General features: G+C 40.3%; 1 protein-coding gene across 3 annotated transcripts in view; it reads left to right on the top strand.

Annotated features, from left to right (window-relative positions):
• LOC133578218 (kinase suppressor of Ras 2-like) overlaps window positions 1-27,192 on the top strand; it is a 383,282-nt gene that overhangs the window by 265,044 nt on the left and 91,046 nt on the right. For all 3 annotated transcript variants that reach the window (XM_061932475.1, XM_061932483.1, XM_061932465.1), the window contains one exon: window positions 20,361-20,400. In XM_061932475.1, coding sequence (XP_061788459.1) covers window positions 20,361-20,400 — 40 coding nt within the window. The remainder of the gene's footprint in view (window positions 1-20,360; window positions 20,401-27,192) is intronic.

Genomic DNA, 27,192 nt, shown 5'->3' with positions numbered 1-27,192 from the left:
TACACTTGCCATGCCAAGCGCATTTCCAGCGGCTCTTTGAGGAAGCCAGTGTGGTCACGCGGGGGACGGGAGACGGGAGACGGGAGACGGGATGCCTCTCCACCCATATGTTAATCACATTAGGATCTCCATCCGTCACAGGAAAGGAGGCGTGCTCCTCCCATGGGTGTGACGCTGGTAATGACTTCATCAATAGCACATAATGACATCATCAATAGCACATAATGAGCACGTTCATCTTCTTTTTGAAAGATCAGGAAGCCGCTTAGGACTTTATAGATCTTAGATTTATAGATCATAAACCACATGAAGGATGAGCTTTTTGGGACAAAACATGAACTTCCTCTTGTTGCTTTATAGGACACTAGACTAAGTGTTGGAGCCACAATAGTCTGTGTTAGCCTTCTAGAAGTGTGTTAGCCTTCATGTCACACTCGACATCTTTTTTTAGTAAACACTGATTATAATAATAATAATAATAGATTTTATTTGTAAAAAGCACTTTATATTGAGTAAACAATCTCAAAGTGCTACAGTGTATTAAAAAATAAATAAATATAAATAAAAAAGATAATACATAAATAAATACAAATAAAAACTAGAACAGCCAAATAGCTATAACTAGTATGCATATATCTAAAACAAGGCTTTTTAAAAAAAAAAAAAAAAAAAAAAGTCTGTGGTGCCCTCAGGTGGTCAGGGAGAGCGTTCCACAGACTGGGAACGGCGGAGCAGAAAGCCTGGTATGTAGCTTTTATGCTAATGAGCTGTTTGTCTGTGACAGAGTGTGTCCGAGAAGTACGAGAGTGTATTTTATCCACTTACTAACTACACACTGTAACAACGTGATGGATGCCATATATCACATACAACAGCGGGACAGGAAGACGCAAACGTTAAATGATGTAATGGGCCACATTAACTGATGTGATAGGCCACATTAAATGACGTGATAGGCCACTTTAAATGATGTGATAGGTCACCTTAAATGACGTGATGGGCCACAATAAATGATGTGCTGGGCCACTTTAAATGATGTGCTGGGTCACCTTAAATGACGTGATGGGCCACAATAAATGACGTGCTGGGCCACTTTAAATGATGTGCTGGGTCACCTTAAATGATGTGATGGGCCACAATAAATGATGTGCTGGGCCAATTTAAATGATGTGCTGGTACACATTAAATGACGTGATGGGCCATGTTAAATGATGTGCTAGGCCAATTTAAATGATGTGCTGGGTCACATTAAATGACGTGATGGGCCACTTAATGATGTGCTGGGTCACATTAAATGACGTGATGGGCCACTTTATATGATGTGCTGGGCCACTTTAAATGATGTGCTGGGTCACTTTAAATGATGTGCTGGGTCACTTTAATGATGTGATGGGCCACTTAATGATGTTTTGGGCCAAATTAAATGATGTGCTGGGTCACATTAAATAACATGATGGGCCACATTAAAATGATTTGCTGGGCCAACTTAAATGATGTGCTGGGTCACATTAAATGACGTGATGGGCCAGATTAAAATACATAAAGAACCATATTATAAGACGTGATGGCCACATTAAATGACGCAACGGTCCACCTTAAATGATGTGATGGGCCACAATAAATGACGTGATGGGTCACCTTAAATGACGTGATGGGCCACCTTAAATGACGTGATGGGCCAAATTAAATGATGTGCTGGGCCACATTAAATGATGTGCTGGGTCACCTTAAATGACGTGATGGGCCACAATAAATGACGTGCTGGGCCAATTTAAATGATGTGCTGGGTCACATTAAATGACGTGATGGGCCACTTTAAATGATGTGCTGGGTCATATTAAATGACGTGATGGGCCACTTAATGATGTGCTGGGCCAAATTAAATGATGTGCTGGGTCACATTAAATGACGTGATGGGCCACTTAATGATGTGCTGGGCCAATTTAAATGATGTGCTGGGTCACATTAAATGACGTGATGGGCCACGTTAAATTTATTTGCTGGGCCAGATTTAAATGATGTGCTGGGTCACATTAAATGACGTGATGGGCCTATTTAAATGATGTGGTGGGCCAATTTAAAATACATAAAGAACCATATTATAAGACGTGATGGCCACCTTAAATGACGCAATGGGCCACCTTAAATGATGTGATGGGCCACAATAAATGACGTGCTGGGCCACAATAAATGACGTGATGGGCCACAATAAATGACGTGCTGGGTCACCTTAAATGACGTGATGGGCCGCGATAAATGACGTGCTTGGCCACTTTAAATGATGTGCTGGGTCACCTTAAATGACGTGATGGGCCTCATTAAATGATGTGCTGGGCCAATTTAAATGATGTACTGGGTCACATTAAATGACGTGATGGGCCACTTAATGATGTGCTGGGCCAAATTAAATGATGTGCTGGGTCACATTAAATGATGTGATGGGCCAATTTAAATGATGTGCTGGGTCACATTAAATGACGTGATGGGCCTAATTAAATGACGTGATGGGCCACTTTAAAATACGTAATGAACCATATTATAAGACGTGATGGCCACCTTAAATGACGCAATGGGCCACATAAATGGTGTGATGGGCCACCTTAAATTACGTGATGGGCCACAATAAATGACGTGCTGGGCCACAATAAATGACGTGATGGGCCACAATAAATGACGTGCTGGGTCACCTTAAATGACGTGATGGGCCACAATAAATGACGTGCTGGGCCACTTTAAATGATGTGCTGGGTCACCTTAAATGACGTGATGGGCCTCATTAAATGATGTGCTGGGCCAATTTAAATGATGTACTGGGTCACATTAAATGACGTGATGGGCCACTTAATGATGTGCTGGGCCAAATTAAATGATGTGCTGGGTCACATTAAATGATGTGATGGGCCAATTTAAATGATGTGCTGGGTCACATTAAATGACGTGATGGGCCTAATTAAATGACGTGATGGGCCACTTTAAAATACGTAATGAACCATATTATAAGACGTGATGGCCACCTTAAATGACGCAATGGGCCACATAAATGGTGTGATGGGCCACCTTAAATTACGTGATGGGCCACAATAAATGACGTGCTGGGCCACAATAAATGACGTGATGGGCCACAATAAATGACGTGCTGGGTCACCTTAAATGACGTGATGGGCCACAATAAATGACGTGCTGGGCCACTTTAAATGATGTGCTGGGTCACCTTAAATGACGTGATGGGCCTCATTAAATGATGTGCTGGGCCAATTTAAATGATGTACTGGGTCACATTAAATGACGTGATGGGCCACTTAATGATGTGCTGGGCCAAATTAAATGATGTGCTGGGTCACATTAAATGATGTGATGGGCCAATTTAAATGATGTGCTGGGTCACATTAAATGACGTGATGGGTCTAATTAAATGACGTGATGGGCCACTTTAAAATACGTAATGAACCATATTATAAGACGTGATGGCCACCTTAAATGACGCAATGGGCCACATAAATGGTGTGATGGGCCACAATAAATTACGTGATGGGCCACAATAAATGACGTGATGGGCCCATTAAATGTCGTGCTGGGTCACAATAAATGATGTGCTGGGCCACATTAAATGATGTGATGGGCCACATTAAATGATGTGCTGGGCCAATTTAAATGATGTGCTGGTCACATTAAATGACGTGATGGGCCTAATTAAATGACGTGATGGGCCATTTTAAAATACGTAATGAACCCTATTATAAGACGTGATGGCCACCTTAAATGACGCAATGGGCCACAATAAATGATGTGATGGGCCACAATAAATGACGTGATGGGCCACAATAAATGACGTGATGGGCCACTTTAAATGACGTGCTGGGTCACCTTAAATGACGTGATGGGCCACCTTAAATAATGTGCTGGGCCACAATAAATGATGTGCTGGGTCACCTTAAATGACGTGATGGGCCACTTTAAATGATGTGCTGGGCCACTTAAATGATGTGCTGGGCCACAAATGATGTGCTGGGTCACCTTAAATGACGTGATGGGCCACATTAAATGATGTGCTGGGCCACTTTAAATGATGTGCTGGGCCAAATTAAATGATGTGCTGGGTCACATTAAATGACGTGATGGGCCACATTAAATGACGTGATGGGCCACATTAAATGGCGTGATGAGCCAATTTAAATGATGTGATGGGCCTACTTAAATGACGTGATGGGCCACTTTAAAATACGTAATGAACCATTTTATAAGACGTGATGGCCACCTTAAATGACGCAATGGGCCAGCTTAAATGATGTGATGGGCCACTTTAAAATACGTAATGAGCCATTTTATAAGACGTGATGGCCACCTTAAATGACGTGATGAGCCAATTTAAATGATGTGATGGGCCTACTTAAATGACGTGATGGGCCACTTTAAAATACGTAATGAACCATTTTATAAGACGTGATGGCCACCTTAAATGACGCAATGGGCCAACTTAAATGACGTGATGGGCCACTTTAAAATACGTAATGAACCATTTTATAAGACATGATGGCCACCTTAAATGACGCAATGGGCCAACTTAAATGATGTGATGGGCCACTTTAAATTACGTGATGGGCCACTTTAAATTCGTGATGGGCCACAATAAATGACGTGATGGGCCACAATAAATGACGTGATGGGCCACAATAAATGATGCGATGGGCCACATTAAATGATGTGATGGGCCACAAATGACGTGATAGGCCACAATGACTTGATGGACCACCTTAAATGATGTGATGGACATTCTAAATGACGTGATGGACCACTTTAAATGATGTGATGGGCCACAATAAATGACGTAATAGACAATAAATGACGTGATGGGCCACCATAAATGACACAATAGACCACAATAAATGACACGATGGACCACATTAAATGATGTGACAGACCACTTTAAATGACACGATGGACCACATTAAATGACGTAACAGGCCACAATAAATGATGTGACGGGCCACATTAAATGAAGTGACGGGCCACAATAAATGACATGATGGGCCACGTTAATGACACAATGGACCACATTAAATGACATGGCAGACCACACTAAAAGACGTGATGGGCCACTTTAAATGACAAATGACAGCCTACATTAAATGACGGACAGACCACATTAAAAGAGGTGATGGCCATCTTAAATGACACAATGGGCCAACTTAAATGATGTGATGGGCCACTTTAACTGACGTGATAGGCCACAATAATTGACGTGATAGGCCACATTAAATGACGTGATGGGCCAAATTAAATTACGTGCTGGGCCACAATAAATGACGTGATGGGCCTCCTTAAATGACGTGCTTGGTCACCTTAAATGACGTGATGGCCACCTTAAATGACGTGATGGGCCACAATAAATGATGTGCTGGGCCACAAATGATGTGCTGGGCCACAAATGATGTGCTGGGTCACCTTAAATGACGTGATGGGCCACAATAAATGACGTGATGGGCCACAATAAATGATGTGCTGGGCCACAAATGATGTGCTGGGCCACAAATGATGTGCTGGGTCACCTTAAATGACGTGATGGGCCACATTAAATGATGTGCTGGGCCACTTTAAATGGCGTGATGAGTCAATTTAAATGATGTGATGGGCCTACTTAAATGACGTGATGGGCCACTTTAAAATACGTAATGAACCATTTTATAAGACGTGATGGCCACCTTAAATGACTCAATGGGCCAATTTAAATGATGTACTGGGTCACATTAAATGACGTGATGGGCCACATTAAATTCGTGATGGGCCACAATAAATGACGTGATGGGCCACAATAAATGACGTGATGGGCCACGTTAAATGATGTGATGGGCCACAAATGACGTGATAGGCCACAATGAATGACTTGATGGACCACCTTAAATGATGTGATGGACATTCTAAATGACGTGATGGACCACTTTAAATGATGTGATGGGCCACAATAAATGACGTAATAGACAATAAATGACGTGATGGGCCACCATAAATGACACAATAGACCACAATAAATGACACGATGGACCACATTAAATGATGTGACAGACCACTTTAAATGACACGATGGACCACATTAAATGACGTAAGAGGCCACAATAAATGACGTGACGGGCCAAATTAAATGACAGAATGGACCACATTAAATGACACGATGGACCACACTAAAAGACGTGTTGGGCCACTTTAAATGATGTGCTGGGCCACAATAAATGATGTGCTGGGCCACAAATGATGTGCTGGGTCACCTTAAATGACGTGATGGGCCACCTTAAATGATGTGCTGGGCCACCTTAAATGATGTGCTGGGCCAAATTAAATGATGTGCTGGGCCAATTTAAATGATGTGCTGGGTCATATTAAATGACGTGATGGGCCACATTAAATGATGTGATGGGCCTACTTAAATGACGTGATGGGCCACTTTAAAATACGTAATGAACCATTTTATAAGACGTGATGGCCACAATAAATGACGTGATGGGCCACAATAAATGATGTGATGGGCCACTTAATGATGTGATGGGCCACAAATGACGTGATAGGCCACAATAAATGACTTGATGGACCACCTTAAATGACGTGATGGACATTCTAAATGACGTGATGGGCCACATTCAATGATGTGATGGGCCATACTAAATGACGTAATAGACAATAAATGACGTGATGGGCCACAATAAATGACACGATGGACCACATTAAATGATGTGACAGACCACTTTAAATGACACGATGGACCACATTAAATGACGTAACAGGCCGCAATTAATGATGTGACGGGCCACATTAAATGACGTGATGGGCCACCTTAAATGACACAATGGACCACGTTAAATGACACGATGGACCACACTAAAAGACGTGATGGGCCACTTTAAATGACAAATGACAGCCTACATTAAATGACGGACAGACCACATTAAAAGAGGTGTTGGGCCACTTTAAAAGACGCATGACAGACCACATTAAATGAAGTGATAGAATACATTAAATGACATTGCCGCCCACTTTAAATGAGGTGAAGGACCACTTTAAAAGACCATATTGAATGACATTGAATGCACATTAAATAACGTGACGGACAACACTTTTTTAAGACATGTAGCAAAGCCTGCTGTTTTACAAGTGCTGGGCGGGCTCATTTAGCCAGGGGGTGGGAGAGTTAGAATGTTATCAAGTGTCTCGTCAACAATAGCAAATCTTTGTCGATTCCTTTTCATAATCATCATGTCGACTAAACGTTGCAGCATCAAGGTCAGGGTCTTTAAGTGTAAAAATAAGTTAACCCCTGTTGGTGACAATTGATTGGCGTGTGAATCCAGCTTCCTGTCTTCTTTAATGGCCTCGTCTTTAAACCCTGCGACCCCGCAGGATCCTCTCATTAGAGCCGGGCTGGGGAATCGATCACGTGTCCTTTTCCTCTGCACCTCCGTGTTTGCCGCAGTGGTGAAGGTTTGTCGAGGAGAGATGCTGGGTGGGCTCCCACGGTAGAGCTGGTGGACGCCAGGACGTCCCTACGCCGTGAGGACCGCCGGCTCACATTTCAAGCTTTTCCTGCGCGTGTCGACGACGGACATGAAAGAGTGTTTGTGGCCCCGAAGGTCACAGTGGGAGGTCTGAGCTCAGTGGGAGCTCAGTGGGAGCCCACTCGGAGGACGGAAAAAGCTCTGGAGCTCCACCGGAATAACAAACATTTACCCCTAGAAACTTACTGCAAAAAAATCTTGTCAAAGATCATCTATATGGCAAAAGTGTACTTCAATTTTTCAGTAAGCCTACTGCACAAATGTTAGTCAAAGATCCTCTATATGACCGTTGTGCTCTGCTCATTTTGAAGATCTACTGCAAAAACATATATTTTACATGACAGAAGGGGGATCTACCACAAAAACACTTGTCAAAGATCATCTATATGGCAAAAGTCTTCTGCTGTTTTTGAGGACCAGTTGCAACAATGCTAGGACAATATATTTTACATGACAGAAGGGGTATCTACGACAAAAAAACACTTGTCAAAGATCATCTATATGACAAAAGTCTTCTGCTGTTTTTGAGGACCAGTTGCAAAAATGCTAGGACAATATATTTTACATGACAGAAGGGGGATCTACCACAAAAACACTTGTCAAAGATCATCTATATGGCAAAAGTCTTCTGCTGTTTTTGAGGACCTGTTGCAACAATGCTAGGACAATATATTTTACATGACAGAAGGGGGATCTACCACAAAAAACACTTGTCAAAGATCATCTATACGACAAAAGTCTTCTGCTGTTTTTGAGGACCTGTTGCAACAATGCTAGGACAATATATTTTACATGACAGAAGGGGTATCTACGACAAAAAAACACTTGTCAAAGATCATCTATATGACAAAAGTCTTCTGCTGTTTTTGAGGACCAGTTGCAACAATGCTAGGACAATATATTTTACATGACAGAAGGGGGATCTACCACAAAAACACTTGTCAAAGATCATCTATATGGCAAAAGTGTTCTGCTGTTTTTGAGGACCTGTTGCAACAATGCTAGGACAATATATTTTACATGACAGAAGGGGGATCTACGACAAAAAACACTTGTCAAAGATCATCTATATGACATAAGTCTTCTGCTGTTTTTGAGGACCAGTTGCAACAATGCTAGGACAATATATTTTACATGACAGAAGGGGGATCTACGACAAAACCACTTGTCAAAGATCATCAATATAGCAAAAGTGTTCTGCTGTTTTTGAGGACCAGTTGCAACAATGCTAGGACAATATATTTTACATGACAGAAGGGGGATCTACGACAAAAAAACACTTGTCAAAGATCATCTATGTATATGACAAAACTCTTCTTCTGTTTTTGAGGACCAGTCGCAACAATGCTAGGACAATATATTTTACATGACAGAAGGGGGATCTACGACAAAAAAACACTTGTCAAAGATCATCTATATGACAAAAGTCTTCTGCTGTTTTTGAGGACCTGTTGCAACAATGCTAGGACAATATATTTTACATGACAGAAGGGGGATCTACCACAAAAACACTTGTCAAAGATAATCTATATGGCAAAAGTCTTCTGCTGTTTTTGAGGACCAGTTGCAACAATGCTAGGACAATATATTTTACATGACAGAAGGGGGATCTACGACAAAAAAGACTTGTCAAAGATCATCTATATGGCAAAAATGTTCTGCTGTTTTTGAGGACCAGTTGCAACAATGCTAGGACAATATATTTTACATGACAGAAGGGGGATCTACGACAAAAAACACTTGTCAAAGATCATCTATATGGCAAAAATGTTCTGCTGTTTTTGAGGACCAGTTGCAACAATGCTAGGACAATATATTTTACATGACAGAAGGGGGATCTACGACAAAAACACTTGTCAAAGATCATCTATATGGCAAAAGTGTTCTGCTGTTTTTGAGGACCAGTTGCAACAATGCTAGGACAATATATGTTACATGACAGAAAGGGGATCTACAACAAAAAACATTTGTCAAAGATCATCTACAGTATATGACAAAAGTCTTCTGCTGTTTTTGAGGACCAGTTGCAACAATGCTGGGACAATATATTTTACATGACAGAAGGGGGATCTAAGACAACAAACACTTGTCAAAGATCATCTATATAGCAAAAGTCTTCTGCTGTTTTTGAGGACCTGTTGCAACAATGCTAGGACAATATATTTTACATGACAGAAGGGGGATCTACGACAAAAAACACTTGTCAAAGATCATCTATATGGCAAAATTCTTCTGCTGTTTTTGAGGACCAGTTGCAACAATGCCAGGACAATATATTTTACATGACAGAAGGGGGATCTACGACAAAAAACACTTGTCAAAGATCATCTATATGGCAAAAGTGTTCTGCTGTTTTTGAGGACCAGTTGCAACAATGCTAGGACAATATATTTTACATGACAGAAGGGGGATCTAGGACAAAAAACACTTGTCAAAGATCATCTATGTATATGACAAAATTCTTCTGCTGTTTTTGACGACCTGTTGCAACAATTCTAGGACAATATGTTTTACATGACAGAAGGGGGATCTACGACAAAAACACTTGTCAAAGCTCATCTATTATGGCAAAAGTCTTCTGCTGTTTTTGAGGACCAGTTGCAACAATGCTAGGACAATATATTTTACATGACAGAAGGGGGATCTACCACAAAAACACTTGTCAAAGATAATCTATATGGCAAAAGTGTTCTGCTGTTTTTGAGGACCAGTTGCAACAATGCTAGGACAATATATTTTACATGACAGAAGGGGGATCTACCACAAAAACACTTGTCAAAGATCATCTATATGGCAAAAGTCTTCTGCTGTTTTTGAGGACCTGTTGCAACAATGCTAGGACAATATATTTTACATGACAGAAGGGGGATCTACGACAAAAAACACTTGTCAAAGATCATCTACATGTCAAAAGTCTTCTGCTCTTTTTGAGGACCAGTTGCAACAATGCTAGGACAACATATTTTACATGACAGAAGGGGGATCTACGACAAAAAACACTTGTCAAAGATCATCTATATGGCAAAAGTGTTCTGCTGTTTTTGAGGACCAGTTGCAACAATGCTAGGACAATATATTTTACATGACAGAAGGGGGATCTACGACAAAAAACACTTGTCAAAGATCATCTATATGACATACGTCTTCTGCTGTTTTTGAGGACCAGTTGCAACAGTGCTAGGACAATATATTTTACATGACAGAAGGGGGATCTACCACAAAAACACTTGTTAAAGATCATCTATATGACAAAAGTGTTCTGCTGTTTTTGAAGACCAGTTGCAACAATGCTAGGACAATATATTTTACATGACAGAAGGGGGATCTACGACAAAAACACTTGTCAAAGATCATCTATATGGCAAAAGTATTTTGCTGTTTTTGAGGACCAGTTGCAACAATGCTAGGACAATATATTTTACATGACAGAAGGGGGATCTACGACAAAAACACTTGTCAAAGATCATCTATATGGCAAAAGTCTTCTGCTGTTTTTGAGGACCAGTTGCAACAATGCTAGGACAATATATTTTACATGACAGAAGGGGGATCTACGACAAAAAAACACTCGTCAAAGATCATCTACATGACAAAAGTCTTCTGCTGTTTTTGAGGACCTGTTGCAACAATGCTAGGACAAAATATTTTACATGACATAAGGGGGATCTACGACAAAAAACACTTGTCAAAGATCATCTTTATGGCAAAAGTGTTCTGCTGTTTTTGAAGGCCAGTTGCAACAATGCTAGGACAATATATTTTACATGACAGAAGGGGGATCTACGACAAAAACACTTGTCAAAGATCATCTTTATGGCAAAAGTCTTCTGCTGTTTTTGAGGACCAGTTGCAACAATGCTAGGACAATATATTTTAAATTGACAGAAGGAGGTTCTACCAAAAAAAAACTTGTCAAAGATCATCTATATGGCAAAAGTCTTCTGCTATTTCAGAGGACCTACTGCAAGACTGTCAGTCAAAGATCCTCTATATAACAGAATCACTCGGCTGCTTTTAAAATCAACTACAAAAATAGTTAATTTGCTCTTATTGAGGATCTACTGCAAGAAATGCTAGTCAAAGATCCTTGATAAGACAAAATCACCTTTGCTGCCTTTGAGGACCTGCAGCAAAAGTTGCTAGTCAAAGATCCTATGTATGAAAACAGTGTTCATCTGTTTTGGAGGACCTATTGCAAAACATCAATTGTCAAAGAGCCTTTATATGACAATAGCAGTCTGGTGTTTTTGAGGATCTACTGCAAAAATGTTTGTCAAAGATCCTTGATAAGACAAAATCACCTTTGCTGTTTTGAAGGACCTACAGCAAAAACAGCTAGTTAAAGATCCTCTATATGACAAAAGTGCTCTTTTGTTTTTGACGACCTACTGCAAAAACAGCTAGTCAAGGAGCTTATAAATGACAGAACCAGTCGGCTGTTGTTTGCGAAAACACTTGTCAAAGATTATCTAGAAGAAAGAAGTTCCCGTGCTGTTTTTGAGGACCTACTAAAAATATTCTAGTCAAAGATCAGTTATATGACAAAATAATTCTTCTGGTTTTAAGGGACTGACTGCAACAACAAAAAAATACCAGTCAAAGATTTGCTATCCAACTGAGCACGTTGCTGTTTATGAAGATCTTCTGCAAAAATGCTTGTCAAAGATCCTCTATATGGCACCGGCACCTACTTCAAAAACAGTTGTCAAAGATCCTCTGCACAACAGGACAGCCACTGCTGTTTTTGATGACCTACAGCAAAAATACTCTTATGACAGAAACACTTTGTTGTTTTTGAGGACCTGCAGTACTACAAAAACACTTTTCTTCTAAATGGCACAGATGTTCTGCTGTTTTTAGGTACCTATTGCACCAATGCATGTCCAAGATCCTTGACTGAAGCCGCATGCTGTTTGTGAGAACCTACTGCAATAACACTTGTAAAGATCTTCTATATGACAACAGTGTTGTTGTTTTTTTAGGAAGTATTGCAAAAATATTATTTAAAGATTATAAGCTGTTTTTAAGGACTTATGCAAAAATGTTAAAGATCTTCCATATGTTTTTGTGAACCTGCTACAGTGAGCCGCTGCTGTTTTTGAGGATGCACTCCAAAAAATGCTCGTCGAAGATCCTATACATGACAAAAGCGCTCTGCTGTTTTTAAGGACTAACGCAACAATGCTACTAAAGATCAGAGGTTTCTTGCTGTTTTTATGAACCTGCTGCAAAAACACTCAGAGATCCTCTATATGACAAAAGTGTTCTTTTGTTTTTGATGACCTACTGCAAAAACAGCTAGTCAAGGAGCTTATAAATGACAGAACCAGTCGGCTGTTGTTTGCGAAAACACTTGTCAAAGATTATCTTGAAGAAAGAAGTTCCCATGCTGTTTTTGAGGACCTACTACGAAAATGTTTGTCAAAGATCAGTTATATGACAAAATTATTCTTCTGGTTTTAAGGGACTGACTGCAAAAAAATACTAGTCAAAGATCCGCTATACAACTGAGCACTTTGCTGTTTATGAAGATATTCTGCAAAAATGCTTGTCAAAGATCCTCTATATGGCACCGGCACCTACTTCAAAAACACTTGTCAAAGATCCTCTGCACAATAGGACAGTCACTGCCGTTTTTGATGAACTCCAGCAAAAAATACTCTTATGACAGAAACACTTTGTTGTTTTTGAGGATCTACTGCAAGAAATGCTAGTCAAAGATCCTAGTCAAGGAGGTTATACATGACAGAACCAGTCTGCTGTTCTTTGTAAAAACACTTGTCAAAGATTATCTAGAAGAACAAAGTTCCCATGCTGTTTTTGAGGACCTACTCCAAATGTTCTAGTCAAAGATCCTATATATGAAAATAGTGTTCATCTGTTTTGGAGTACCCATTGCAAAAAAACTAGTCAAAGAGCCTTTATATGACAAGAGCACTCTACTCTTTTGTCAAAGATTATCAAGAAGAAAGAAGTTCCCGTGCTGTTTTTGAGGACCTACCACGAAAATGTTTGTCAAAGATCAGTTATATGACAAAATTATTCTTCTGGTTTTAAGGGACTGACTGCAAAAAAATACTAGTCAAAGATCCGCTATACAACTGAGCACTTTGCTGTTTATGAAGATATTCTGCAAAAATGCTCGTCAAAGATCCTCTATATGGCACCTACTTCAAAAACACTTGTCAAAGATCCTCTGCACAATAGGACAGCCACTGCTGTTTTTGATGACCTACAGCAAAACATACTCTTATGACAGAAACACTTTGTTGTTTTTGATGATCTACTGCAAGAAATGTTAGTCAAAGATCCTTGATAAGACAACAGCTAGTCAAGGAGGTTATATGTTCTTTGTAAAAACAGTTGTCAAAGATTATCTAGAAGAACAAAGTTCCCATGCTGTTTTTGAGGACCTACTCCAAATATTCTAGTCAAAGATCCTATATATGAAAATAGTGTTCATCTGTTTTGGAGTACCTATTGCAAAAAAACTAGTCAAAGAGCCTTTATATGACAAGAGCACTCTGCTCTTTTGTCAAAGATTATCAAGAAGAAAGAAGTTCCCGTGCTGTTTTTGAGGACCTACCACGAAAATGTTTGTCAAAGATCAGTTATATGACAAAATTATTCTTCTGGTTTTAAGGGACTGACTGCAAAAAAATACTAGTCAAAGATCCGCTATACAACTGAGCACTTTGCTGTTTATGAAGATATTCTGCAAAAATGCTCGTCAAAGATCCTCTATATGGCACCTACTTCAAAAAGACTTGTCAAAGATCCTCTGCACAATAGGACAGCCACTGCTGTTTTCGATGACCTACAGCAAAACATACTCTTATGACAGAAACACTTTGTTGTTTTTGAAGATCTACTGCAAGAAATGTTAGTCAAAGATCCTTGATAAGACAACAGCTAGTCAAGGAGGTTATACATGACAGAACCAGTCTGCTGTTCTTTGTAAAAACACTTGTCAAAGATTATCTAGAAGAACAAAGTTCCCATGCTGTTTTTGAGGACCTACTCCAAATATTCTAGGCAAAGATCCTATATATGAAAATAGTGTTCATCTGTTTTAGAGTACCTATTGCAAAAAAAACTAGTCGAAGAGCCTTTATCTGACAAGAGTACTCTGCTCTTTTGTCAAAGATTATCTAGAAGACAAAGATCCTCTATATGGCACAGGCACCTACTTCAAAAACACTTGTCAAAGATCCTCTGCACAATAGGACAGTCACTTCCGCTTTTGATGACCTCCAGCAAAAAAATACTTTTATGACAGAAACACTTTGTTGTTTTTGAGGATCTACTGCAAGAAATGCTAGTCAAAGATCCTAGTCAAGGAGGTTATACATGACAGAACCAGTCTGCTGTTCTTTGTAAAAACACTTGTCAAAGATTATCTAGAAGAACAAAGTTCCCATGCTGTTTTTGAGGACCTACTACGGAAATTTTTGTCAAAGATCAGTTATATGACAAAATGATTCTTCTGGTTTTAAGGGACTGACTGCAAAAAAATACTAGTCAAAGATCCGCTATACAACTGAGCACTTTGCTGTTTATGATGATCTTCTGCAAAAATGCTTGTCAAAGATCCTCTATATGGCACAGGCACCTTCTTCAAAAACACTTTTCAAAGATCCTCTGCACAATAGGACAGCCACTGCTGTCTTTGATGACCTACAGCAAAAAATACTCTTATGACAGAAACACTTTGTTGTTTTTGAGGATCTACTGCAAGAAATGCTAGTCAAAGAGCCTTGATAAGACAACAGCTAGTCAAGGAGGTTATACATGACAGAACCAGTCTGCTGTTCTTTGTAAAAACACTTGTCAAAGATTATCTAGAAGAACAAAGTTCCCATGCTGTTTTTGAGGACCTACTACGGACATTTTTGTCAAAGATCAGTTATATGACAAAATGATTCTTCTGGTTTTAAGGGACTGACTGCAAAAAAATACTAGTCAAAGATCCGCTATACAACTGAGCACTTTGCTGTTTATGATGATCTTCTGCAAAAATGCTCGTCAAAGATCCTTTATATGGCACCTACTTCAAAAACACTTGTCAAAGATCCTCTGCACAATAGGACAGCCACTGCTGTTTTTGATGACCTACAGCAAAACATACTCTTATGACAGAAATTCTTTGTTGTTTTTGATGATCTACTGCAAGAAATGTTAGTCAAAGATCCTTGATAAGACAACAGCTAGTCAAGGAGGTTATATGTTCTTTGTAAAAACACTTGTCAAAGATTATCTAGAAGAACAAAGTTCCCATGCTGTTTTTGAGGACCTACTCAAAATATTCTAGTCAAAGATCCTATACATGAAAATAGTGTTCATCTGTTTTGGAGTACCTATTGCAAAAAAACTAGTCAAAGAGCCTTTATATGACAAGAGCACTCTGCTCTTTTGTCAAAGATTATCAAGAAGAAAGAAGTTCCCGTGCTGTTTTTGAGGACCTACCACGAAAATGTTTGTCAAAGATCAGTTATATGACAAAATTATTCTTCTGGTTTTAAGGGACTGACTGCAAAAAAATACTAGTCAAAGATCCGCTATACAACTGAGCACTTTGCTGTTTATGAAGATATTCTGCAAAAATGCTCGTCAAAGATCCTCTATATGGCACCTACTTCAAAAACACTTGTCAAAGATCCTCTGCACAATAGGACAGCCACTGCTGTTTTTGATGACCTACAGCAAAACATACTCTTATGACAGAAACACTTTGTTGTTTTTGAGGATCTACTGCAAGACATTCTAGTCAAAGATCCTTGATAAGACAACAGCTAGTCAAGGAGGTTATACATGACAGAACCAGTCTGCTGTTCTTTGTAAAAACACTTGTCAAAGATTATCTAGAAGAACAAAGTTCCCATGCTGTTTTTGAGGACCTACTACGGACATTTTTGTCAAAGATCAGTTATATGACAAAATTATTCTTCTGGTTTTAAGGGACTGACTGCAAAAAAAATACTAGTCAAAGATCCGCTATACAATTGAGCACTTTGCTGTTTATGAAGATCTTCTGCAAAAATGCTTGTCAAAGATCCTGTATATGGCACAGGCACCTTCTTCAAAAACACTTTTCAAAGATCCTCTGCACAATAGGACAGTCACTGCCGTTTTTGATGACCTCCAGCAAAAAATACTCTTATGACAGAAACACTTTGTTGTTTTTGAGGATCTACTGCAAGAAATGCTAGTCAAAGATCCTAGTCAAGGAGGTTATACATGACAGAACCAGTCTGCTGTTCTTTGTAAAAACACTTGTCAAAGATTATCTAGAAGAACAAAGTTCCCATGCTGTTTTTGAGGACCTACTCCAAATATTCTAGTCAAAGATCCTATATATGAAAATAGTGTTCATCTGTTTTGGAGTACCTATTGCAAAAAAACTAGTCAAAGAGCCTTTATATGACAAGAGCACTCTGCTCTTTTGTCAAAGATTATCAAGAAGAAAGAAGTTCCCGTGCTGTTTTTGAGGACCTACTACGGACATTTTTGTCAAAGATCAGTTATATGACAAAATTATTCTTCTGGTTTTAAGGGACTGACTGCAAAAAAAATACCAGTCAAAGATTTGCTATACAACTGAGCATGTTGCTGTTTATGAAGATCTTCTGCAAAAATGCTTGTCAAAGATCCTCTATATGGCACAGGCACCTTCTTCAAAAACACTTGTCAAAGATCCTCTGCACAATAGGACAGTCACTGCCGTTTTTGATGACCTCCAGCAAAAAAATACTCTTATGACAGAAACACTTTGTTGTTTTTGAGGATCTACTGCAATAAATGCTAGTCAAAGATCCTTGATAAGACAACAGCTAGTCAAGGAGGTTATATGTTCTTTGTAAAAACACTTGTCAAAGATTATCTAGAAGAACAAAGTTCCCATGCTGTTTTTGAGGACCTACTCCAAGTATTCTAGTCAAAGATCCTATACATGAAAATAGTGTTCATCTGTTTTGGAGTACCTATTGCAAAAAAACTAGTCAAAGAGCCTTTATATGACAAGAGCACTCTGCTCTTTTGTCAAAGATTATCAAGAAGAAAGAAGTTCCCGTGCTGTTTTTGAGGACCTACCACGAAAATGTTTGTCAAAGATCAGTTATATGACAAAATTATTCTTCTGGTTTTAAGGGACTGACTGCAAAAAAATACTAGTCAAAGATCCGCTACACAACTGAGCACTTTGCTGTTTATGAAGATATTCTGCAAAAATGCTCGTCAAAGATCCTCTATATGGCACCGGCACCTACTTCAAAAACATTTGTCAAAGATCCTCTGCACAAAAGGACAGCCACTGCTGTTTTTGATGACCTAAAGCAAAACATACTCTTATGACAGAAACACGTTGTTGTTTTTGATGATCTACTGCAAGAAATGCTAGTCAAAGATCCTTGATAAGACAACAGCTAGTCAAGGAGGTTATACATGACAGAACCAGTCTGCTGTTCTTTGTAAAAACACTTGTCAAAGATTATCTAGAAGAACAAAGTTCCCATGCTGTTTTTGAGGACCTACTCCAAATATTCTAGGCAAAGATCCTATATATGAAAATAGTGTTCATCTGTTTTGGAGTACCTATTGCAAAAAAAAACTAGTCGAAGAGCCTTTATCTGACAAGAGTAGTCTGCTCTTTTGTCAAAGATTATCTAGAAGACAAAGATCCTCTATATGGCACAGGCACCTACTTCAAAAACACTTGTCAAAGATCCTCTGCACAATAGGACAGTCACTGCCGTTTTTGATGACCTCCAGCAAAAAAATACTCTTATTGACAGAAACACTTTGTTGTTTTTGAGGATCTACTGCAAGAAATGCTAGTCAAAGATCCTAGTCAAGGAGGTTATACATGACAGAACCAGTCTGCTGTTCTTTGTAAAAACACTTGTCAAAGATTATCTAGAAGAACAAAGTTCCCATGCTGTTTTTGAGGACCTACTCCAAATGTTCTAGTCAAAGATCCTATATATGAAAATAGTGTTCATCTGTTTTGGAGTACCCATTGCAAAAAAACTAGTCAAAGAGCCTTTATATGACAAGAGCACTCTGCTCTTTTGTCAAAGATTATCAAGAAGAAAGAAGTTCCCGTGCTGTTTTTGGGGACCTACTACGGAAATTTGTGTCAAAGATCAGTTATATGACACAATTATTCTTCTGGTTTTAAGGGACTGACTGCAAAAAGAAATACCAGTCAAAGATTTGCTATACAACTGAGCATGTTGCTGTTTATGAAGATATTCTGCAAAAATGCTCGTCAAAGATCCTCTATATGGCACCGGCACCTACTTCAAAAACATTTGTCAAAGATCCTCTGCACAAAAGGACAGCCACTGCTGTTTTTGATGACCTAAAGCAAAACATACTCTTATGACAGAAACACGTTGTTGTTTTTGATGATCTACTGCAAGAAATGCTAGTCAAAGATCCTTGATAAGACAACAGCTAGTCAAGGAGGTTATACATGACAGAACCAGTCTGCTGTTCTTTGTAAAAACACTTGTCAAAGATTATCTAGAAGAACAAAGTTCCCATGCTGTTTTTGAGGACCTACTACGGAAATTTTTGTCAAAGATCAGTTATATGACAAAATTATTCTTCTGGTTTTAAGGGACTGACTGCAAAAAAATACTAGTCAAAGATCCGCTATACAACTGAGCACTTTGCTGTTTATGAAGATTTTCTGCAAAAATGCTTGTCAAAGATCCTCTATATGGCACCGGCACCTACTTCAAAAACATTTGTCAAAGATCCTCTGCACAAAAGGACAGTCGCTGCCGTTTTTGATAACCTCCAGCAAAAAATACTCTTATGACAGAAACACTTTGTTGTTTTTGAGGATCTACTGCAAGAAATGCTAGTCAAAGATCCTTGATAAGACAACAGCTACTCAAGGAGGTTATACATGACAGAACCAGTCTGCTGTTCTTTGTAAAAACACTTGTCAAAGATTATCTAGAAGAACAAAGTTCCCATGCTGTTTTTGAGGATCTACTATGGAAATTTTTTGTCAAAGATCAGTTATATGACAAAATTATTCTTCTGGTTTTAAGGGACTGACTGCAAAAAAAAAATACCAGTCAAAGATTTGCTATACAACTGAGCATGTTGCTGTTTATGAAGATCTTCTGCAAAAATGCTTGTCAAAGATCCTCTATATGGCACAGGCACCTTCTTCAAAAACACTTTTCAAAGATCCTCTGCACAATAGGACAGTCACTGCCGTTTTTGACGACCTCCAGCAAAAAATACTCTTATGACAGAAACACTTTGTTGCTTTTGAAGATCTACTGCAAGAAATGCTAGTCAAAGAGCCTTGATAAGACAACAGCTAGTCAAGGAGGTTATATGTTCTTTGTAAAAACAGTTGTCAAAGATTATCTAGAAGAACAAAGTTCCCATGCTGTTTTTGAGGACCTACTCCAAATATTCTAGTCAAAGATCCTATATATGAAAATAGTGTTCATCTGTTTTGGAGTACCTATTGCAAAAAAACTAGTCAAAGAGCCTTTATATGACAAGAGCACTCTGCTCTTTTGTCAAAGATTATCTAGAAGACAAAGATCTTCTATATGGCAACAGTGTTGTTGTTGTTTTTTAGGAATTGCTGCAAAAATATTATTTAAAGATTATAAACTGTTTTTAAGGACTTATGCAAAAATATTAAAGATGTTCCGTATGTTTTTGTGAACCTGCTGCAAAACCACTTTTCCTTGTTTTTCAAAGATCCTCTATGCGACAGGAGAGCAATTATCCAACTCCCTAAAAGGCACTGAGAACTTAAACAATCTTTGTTGTTTGTGCTTGCAGCAATCCTTTGCTTCAGATCGAAGTGGAGCCCACGTCTGACGTGAGTCAATCTTCCTCTAATGTCTCCTTCCATGAATATAAAAAAATAAATGTTGTTTTTGTCATTATTTGTGCATTTAAATAAAAAAAAAATCAAAGACTGGAAGTTGTTGGCGAGCGGTGTCTGGAGGCTGCAGGTAAATCAGAGAGGCGGTGAAAGACTTTCTGTTAGAATAATTATGATGGGAAACGCCTTGAAAGAAAATTCCGGCGGGCATCTTGGCAGAGATCATTTTCACTCGGGCAATACTTTTTTACATTTCACATCAAATCGGAATAAATCAGCTTTTTTTTTCTCACGCCCTGCGGCCGTTTTTCCTTTTTCATAACTTTCTGTTTTGTATTCATTAAGGCGTGAAGTGCAGCCATTCATCACTGCAGCCTGAATGTGGAGAACCACTTCATTGTATTTTACACTCCATTTACCTTTTTAGGACATTCCTTTTTATTTGGCATATTACAAGACTGGGGTGGTTCCTCTGGATTGGCAGACCGGGGTGGTGGTTCCTCTCTTTAAGAAGGGGAACCGGAGGGTGTGTTCTAACAATCGTGGGATCACACTCCTCAGTCTTCCCGATAAGGTAAGGTCTATTCAGGTGTACTGGAGAGGAGGCTACGCCGGATAGTCGAACCTCGGAGTCAGGAGGAACAGTGTGGTTTTCGTCCTGGTCGTGGAACTGTGGACCAGCTCTATACTCTGGGCAGGGTCCTTGAGGGTGCATGGGAGTTTGACCAACCAGTCTACATGTGCTTTGTGGACTTGGAGAAGGCATTCGAAGTTCTGTGGGGAGTGCTCAGAGAGTATGGGGTATCAGACCGTCTGATTGTGGCGGTTCGCTCCCTGTATGATCAGTGTCAGAGCTTGGTCCGCATTGCCGGCAGTAAGTCGGACACGTTTCCAGTGAGGGTTGGACTCCGCCAAGGCTGCCCTTTGTCACCGATTCTGTTCATAACTTTTATGGACAGAATTTCTAGGCGGATATATTAATGTGTTAACCTCGGATTCAGGAGGAACAGTGTGGTTTTCGTCCTGGTCGTGGAACTGTGGACCAGCTCTATACTCTCGGCAGGGTCCTTGAGGGTGCATGGGAGTTTGCCCAACCAGTCTACATGTGCTTTGTGGACTTGGAGAAGGCATTCGACCGTGTCCCTCGGGAAGTCCTGTGAGGAGTGCTCAGAGAGTATGGGGTAGCGGACCGTCTGATTGTAGCGTTCCGCTCCCTGTATGATCAGTGTCAGAGCTTGGTCCGCATTGCCGGCAGTAAGTCGGACATGTTTCCAGTGAGGGTTGGACTCCGCCAAGGCTGCCCTTTGTCACCCATTCTGTTCATAACTTTTATGGACAGAATTTCTAGGCGGATATATTAATGTGTTAACCTCGGATTCAGGAGGAACAGTGCGGTTTTCGTCCTGGTCGTGGAACTGTGGACCAGCTCTATGCTCTCGGCAGGGTCCTTGAGGGTGCATGGGAGTTTGCCTCAACCAGTCTACATGTGCTTTGTGGACTTGGAGAAGGCATTCGACCGTGTACCCCGGGAAGTCCTGTGGGGAGTGCTCAGAGAGTATGGGGTATCGGACCGTCTGATTGTGGCGGTCCGCTCCCTGTATGATCAGTGTCAGAGCTTGGTCCGCATTGCCGGCAGTAAGTCGGACACGTTTCCAGTGAGGGTTGGACTCCGCCAAGGCTGTTCATAACTTTTATGGACAGAATTTCTAGGCGCAGTCAAGGCGTTGAGGGGATCCGGTTTGGTGGCTGCAGGATTAGGTCTCTGCTTTTTGCAGATGATGTGGTCCTGATGGCTTCATCTGGCCAGGATCTTCAGCTCTCACTGGATCGGTTTGCAGCCGAGTGTGAAGCGACTGGGATGAGAATCAGCACCTCCAATTCTGAGTCCATGGTTAAATTATAAATGGGTTATACTTCTATAGCGCTTTTCTACCTTCAAGGTACTCAAAGCGCTTTGACACTATTTCCACATTCACACATTCACACACTGATGGCGGGAGCTGCCATGCAAGGCGCTAACGAGCAGCCATCAGGAGCAAGGGGTGAAGTGTCTTGCCCAAGGACACAACGGACGTGACTAGGATGGTAGAAGGTGGGGATTGAACCCCAGTAACCAGCAACCCTCCGATTGCTGGCACGGCCACTCTACCAACTTCGCCATGCCGTCCCGTTCTCGTTCTCGCCCGGAAAAGGGTGGAGTGCCATCTCCGGGTCGGGGAGGAGATCTTGCCCCAAATGGAGGAGTTCAAGTACCTCGGAGTCTTGTTCACGAGTGAGGGAAGAGTGGATGGTGAGGTCGACAGGCGGATCGGTGCGGCGTCTTCAGTAATGCGGACGCTGTATCGATCCGTTGTGGTGAAGAAGGAGCTGAGCCGGAAGGCAAAGCTCTCAATTTACCGGTCAATCTAATAATAATAATAATGGATTCGATTTTATATCGCGCTTTTCTGTTATTAGATACTCAAAGTGCTCACAGAGAAGTGGGAACCCATCATTCATTCACACCTGGTGGTGGTAAGCTACATTTGTAGCCACAGCTGCCTTGGGGTAGACTGACAGAAGCGAGGCTGCCAGTTTGCGCCTACGGCCCCTCCGACCACCACCTATCATTCATTCATCATTCATTCACCAGTGTGAGCGGCACCGGGGGCAAGGGTGAAGTGTCCTGCCCAACCTCAGGTTTCTGGCACGGTCGCTCTACCTACTACACCATACCGTGCCCATCCTCACCTATGGTCATGAGCTTTGGGTTATGACTGAAAGGACAAGATCACGAGTACAAGCGACCGAAATAAGTTTCCTCCGCCAGGTGGCGGGTCTCTCCCTTAGAGATAGGGTGAGAAGCTCTGTCATCCGGGAGGAGCTCAAAGTAAAGCCACTGCTCCTCCACATGGAGAGGAGCCAGATGAGGTGGTTCGGGCATCTGGTCAGGATGCCACCCGAACGCCTCCCTAGGGAGGTGTTTAGGGCACGTCCGACCGGTAGGAAGCCACGGGGAAGACCCAGGACACGTTGGGAAGACTATGTCTCCCAGCTGGTGGAAGTATTTCCCATCCTTGCTTGATGTACAGCTTAAGTTGCTCAACAGTCCGCGGTCTCTGTTGTGGTATTTACTGCAACTGCAAAAATGCTAGTCAAAGATCCTCTATATGACAGTAGCGCCCTGCTGTTGTTAAGGAAACTGCTGTTTTGGTCGTCGACCACAATGCACCCTGCTGGAAATCATCCAGTTGTTTATGCATAACGACTATTACTCATGCGTGTGTTACATGTCAAACAATCTAAACACGATGCTGTATAGAGTTAGCAATTAGCATTAGCTTCCACAAAGCAACTCAGGCTACTCAGTGGCCTAGTGGTTAGAGTGTCCGCCCTGAGATCGGTAGGTTGTGAGTTCAAATCCCAGCCGGGTCATACCAAAGACTATAAAAATGGGAGCCATTACCTCCCGGCTGGGCACTCAGCATCAAGGGTTGGAATTGGCGCGGTATAGCTTGGTTGGTAGAGTAGCCGTGCCAGCAACTTGAGGGTTGCAGGTTCGATCCCCGCTTCCGCCATCCTAGTCACTGCCGTTATGTCCTTAGGAAAGACACTTTACCCACCTGCTCCCAGTGCCACCCACACTGGTTTAAATGTAACTTAGATATTGGGTTTCACTATGTAAAGCGCTTTGAGTCACTAGAGAAAAGCGCTATATAAATATAATTCACTTCACAAATCACCAAAAATGATTCCCGGGCGCGGCCACCGCTGCTGCTCACTTCTCCCCTCACCTCCCAGGGGTAGATTAAGGGTGATGGATCAAATGCAGAGGACACATTTCACCACACCTAGTGTGTGTGTGACAATCATTGCTACTTTAACTTTAAGAGTGTTTCAGTAATGTGCATAAGAGTGTTTCAGTCGTGTGTGTGTGAGAAAAAGATTTCAGTTGTTTATGTGAGAGCATTTCAGTACACCTAGTATGTGTGTGACAATCATTGCTACTTTAACTTTAAGAGTGTTTCAGTAATGTGCATGAGAGTGTTTCAGTCGTGTGTGTGTGAGAAAAAGATTTCAGTTGTTTATGTGAGAGCATTTCAGTTTTGTGTATAAGAGTGTTTCAGTGGTGTGTGTGAGAGAAAAACATTTTAGTTGTTTATGTGAGAGCATTTCAGTAGTGTACGTAAGAGTGTTTCAGTAGTGTGTATAAGAGTGTTTCAGTGGTGTGTGTGAGAGAAAAACATTTTAGTTGTTTATGTGAGAGCATTTCAGAAGTGTACGTAAGAGTGTTTCAGTAGTGTGTATACGAGTGTTTCAGTAGTGTGTGTGTGAGAAAAAGATTTCAGTTGTTTATGTGAGAGCATTTCAGTTGTGTGTATAAGAGTGTTTCGGTAGTGTGTATAAGAGTGTTTCAGTGGTGTGTGTGTGAGAGAAAAACATTTTAGTTGTTTATGTGAGAGCATTTCAGTAGTGTGTATATATCAGTGGTGTGTATAAGAGTGTTTCAGTGGTGTGTGTGTGAGAAAATGATTTCAGTTGTTTATGTGAGAGCATTTCAGTTTTGTGTATAAGAGTGTTTCAGTGGTGTGTGTGAGAGAAAAACATTTTAGTTGTTTATGTGAGAGCATTTCAGTAGTGTATGTAAAAGTGTTTCAGTAGTGTGCATAAGAGTGTTTCAGTCGTGTGTGTGTGAGAAAAAGATTTCAGTTGTTTATGTGAGAGCATTTCAGTTTTGTGTATAAGAGTGTTTCAGTGGTGTGTGTGAGAGAAAAACATTTTAGTTGTTTATGTGAGAGCATTTCAGTAGTGTACGTAAGAGTGTTTCAGTGGTGTGTATAAGAGTGTTTCAGTCCTGTGTGTGTGAGAAAAAGATTTCAGTTGTTTATGTGAGAGCATTTCAGTTGTGTGTATAAGAGTGTTTCAGTAGTGTGTATAAGACTGTTTCAGTGGTGTGTGTGAGAGAAAAACATTTTAGTTGTTTATGTGAGAGCATTTCAGTAGTGTACGTAAGAGTGCTTCAGTAGTGTGTATAAGAGTGTTTCAGTAGTGTGTGTGTGAGAAAATGATTTCAGTTGTTTATGTGAGAGCATTTCAGTTGTGTGTATAAGAGTGTTTCGGTAGTGTGTATAAGAGTGTTTCAGTGGTGTGTGTGAGAGAAAAACATTTTAGTTGTTTATGTGAGAGCATTTCAGTAGTGTACGTAAGAGTGTTTCAGTAGTGTGTATAAGAGTGTTTCAGTGGTGTGTGTGTGAGAAAATGATTTCAGTTGTTTATGTGAGAGCATTTCAGTTGTGTGTATAAGAGTGTTTCAGTAGTGTGTATAAGAGTGCTTCAGTGGTGTGTGTGAGAGAAAAACATTTTAGTTGTTTATGTGAGAGCATTTCAGTAGTGTACGTAAGAGTGTTTCAGTAGTGTGTATAAGAGTGTTTCAGTAGTGTGTGTGTGAGAAAAAGATTTCAGTTGTTTATGTGAGAGCATTTCAGTTGTGTGTATAAGAGTGTTTTGGTAGTGTGTATAAGACTGTTTCAGTGGTGTGTGTGAGAGAAAAACATTTTAGTTGTTTATGTGAGAGCATTTCAGTAGTGTACGTAAGAGTGTTTCAGTGGTGTGTATAAGAGTGTTTCAGTAGTGTGTGTGTGAGAAACAGATTTCAGTTGTTTATGTGAGAGCATTTCAGTTGTGTGTATAAGAGTGTTTCAGTAGTGTGTATAAGAGTGTTTCAGTGGTGTGTGTGAGAGAAAAACATTTTCGTTGTTTATGTGAGAGCATTTCAGTAGTGTACGTAAGAGTGTTTCAGTAGTGTGTATAAGAGTGTTTCAGTAGTGTGTGTGTGAGAAAAAGATTTCAGTTGTTTATGTGAGAGCATTTCAGTTGTGTGTATAAGAGTGTTTCGGTAGTGTGTATAAGAGTGTTTCAGTGGTGTGTGTGTGAGAGAAAAACATTTTAGTTGTTTATGTGAGAGCATTTCAGTAGTGTACGTAAGAGTGTTTCAGTGGTGTGTATAAGAGTGTTTCAGTGGTGTGTGTGTGAGAAAATGATTTCAGTTGTTTATGTGAGAGCATTTCAGTTTTGTGTATAAGAGTGTTTCAGTGGTGTGTGTGAGAGAAAAACATTTTAGTTGTTTATGTGAGAGCATTTCAGTAGTGTATGTAAGAGTGTTTCAGTAGTGTGCATAAGAGTGTTTCAGTCGTGTGTGTGTGAGAAAAAGATTTCAGTTGTTTATGTGAGAGCATTTCAGTTTTGTGTATAAGAGTGTTTCAGTGGTGTGTGTGAGAGAAAAACATTTTAGTTGTTTATGTGAGAGCATTTCAGTAGTGTACGTAAGAGTGTTTCAGTGGTGTGTATAAGAGTGTTTCAGTCCTGTGTGTGTGAGAAAAAGATTTCAGTTGTTTATGTGAGAGCATTTCAGTTGTGTGTATAAGAGTGTTTCAGTAGTGTGTATAAGACTGTTTCAGTGGTGTGTGTGAGAGAAAAACATTTTAGTTGTTTATGTGAGAGCATTTCAGTAGTGTACGTAAGAGTGTTTCAGTAGTGTGTATAAGAGTGTTTCAGTAGTGTGTGTGTGAGAAAAAGATTTCAGTTGTTTATGTGAGAGCATTTCAGTTGTGTGTATAAGAGTGTTTCAGTAGTGTGTATAAGAGTGTTTCAGTGGTGTCTGTGAGAGAAAAACATTTTAGTTGTTTATGTGAGAGCATTTCAGTAGTGTACGTAAGAGTGTTTCAGTAGTGTGTATAAGAGTGTTTCAGTGGTGTGTGTGTGAGAAAATGATTTCAGTTGTTTATGTGAGAGCATTTCAGTTGTGTG

This window comes from Nerophis lumbriciformis, linkage group LG03, assembly GCF_033978685.3.
Source record: "Nerophis lumbriciformis linkage group LG03, RoL_Nlum_v2.1, whole genome shotgun sequence".
Taxonomy (NCBI): Eukaryota; Metazoa; Chordata; class Actinopteri; order Syngnathiformes; family Syngnathidae; genus Nerophis; species Nerophis lumbriciformis.
The sequence above is the reverse complement of the archived record's forward strand: the minus strand, read 5'-3'. Positions and strand labels throughout refer to the sequence as shown.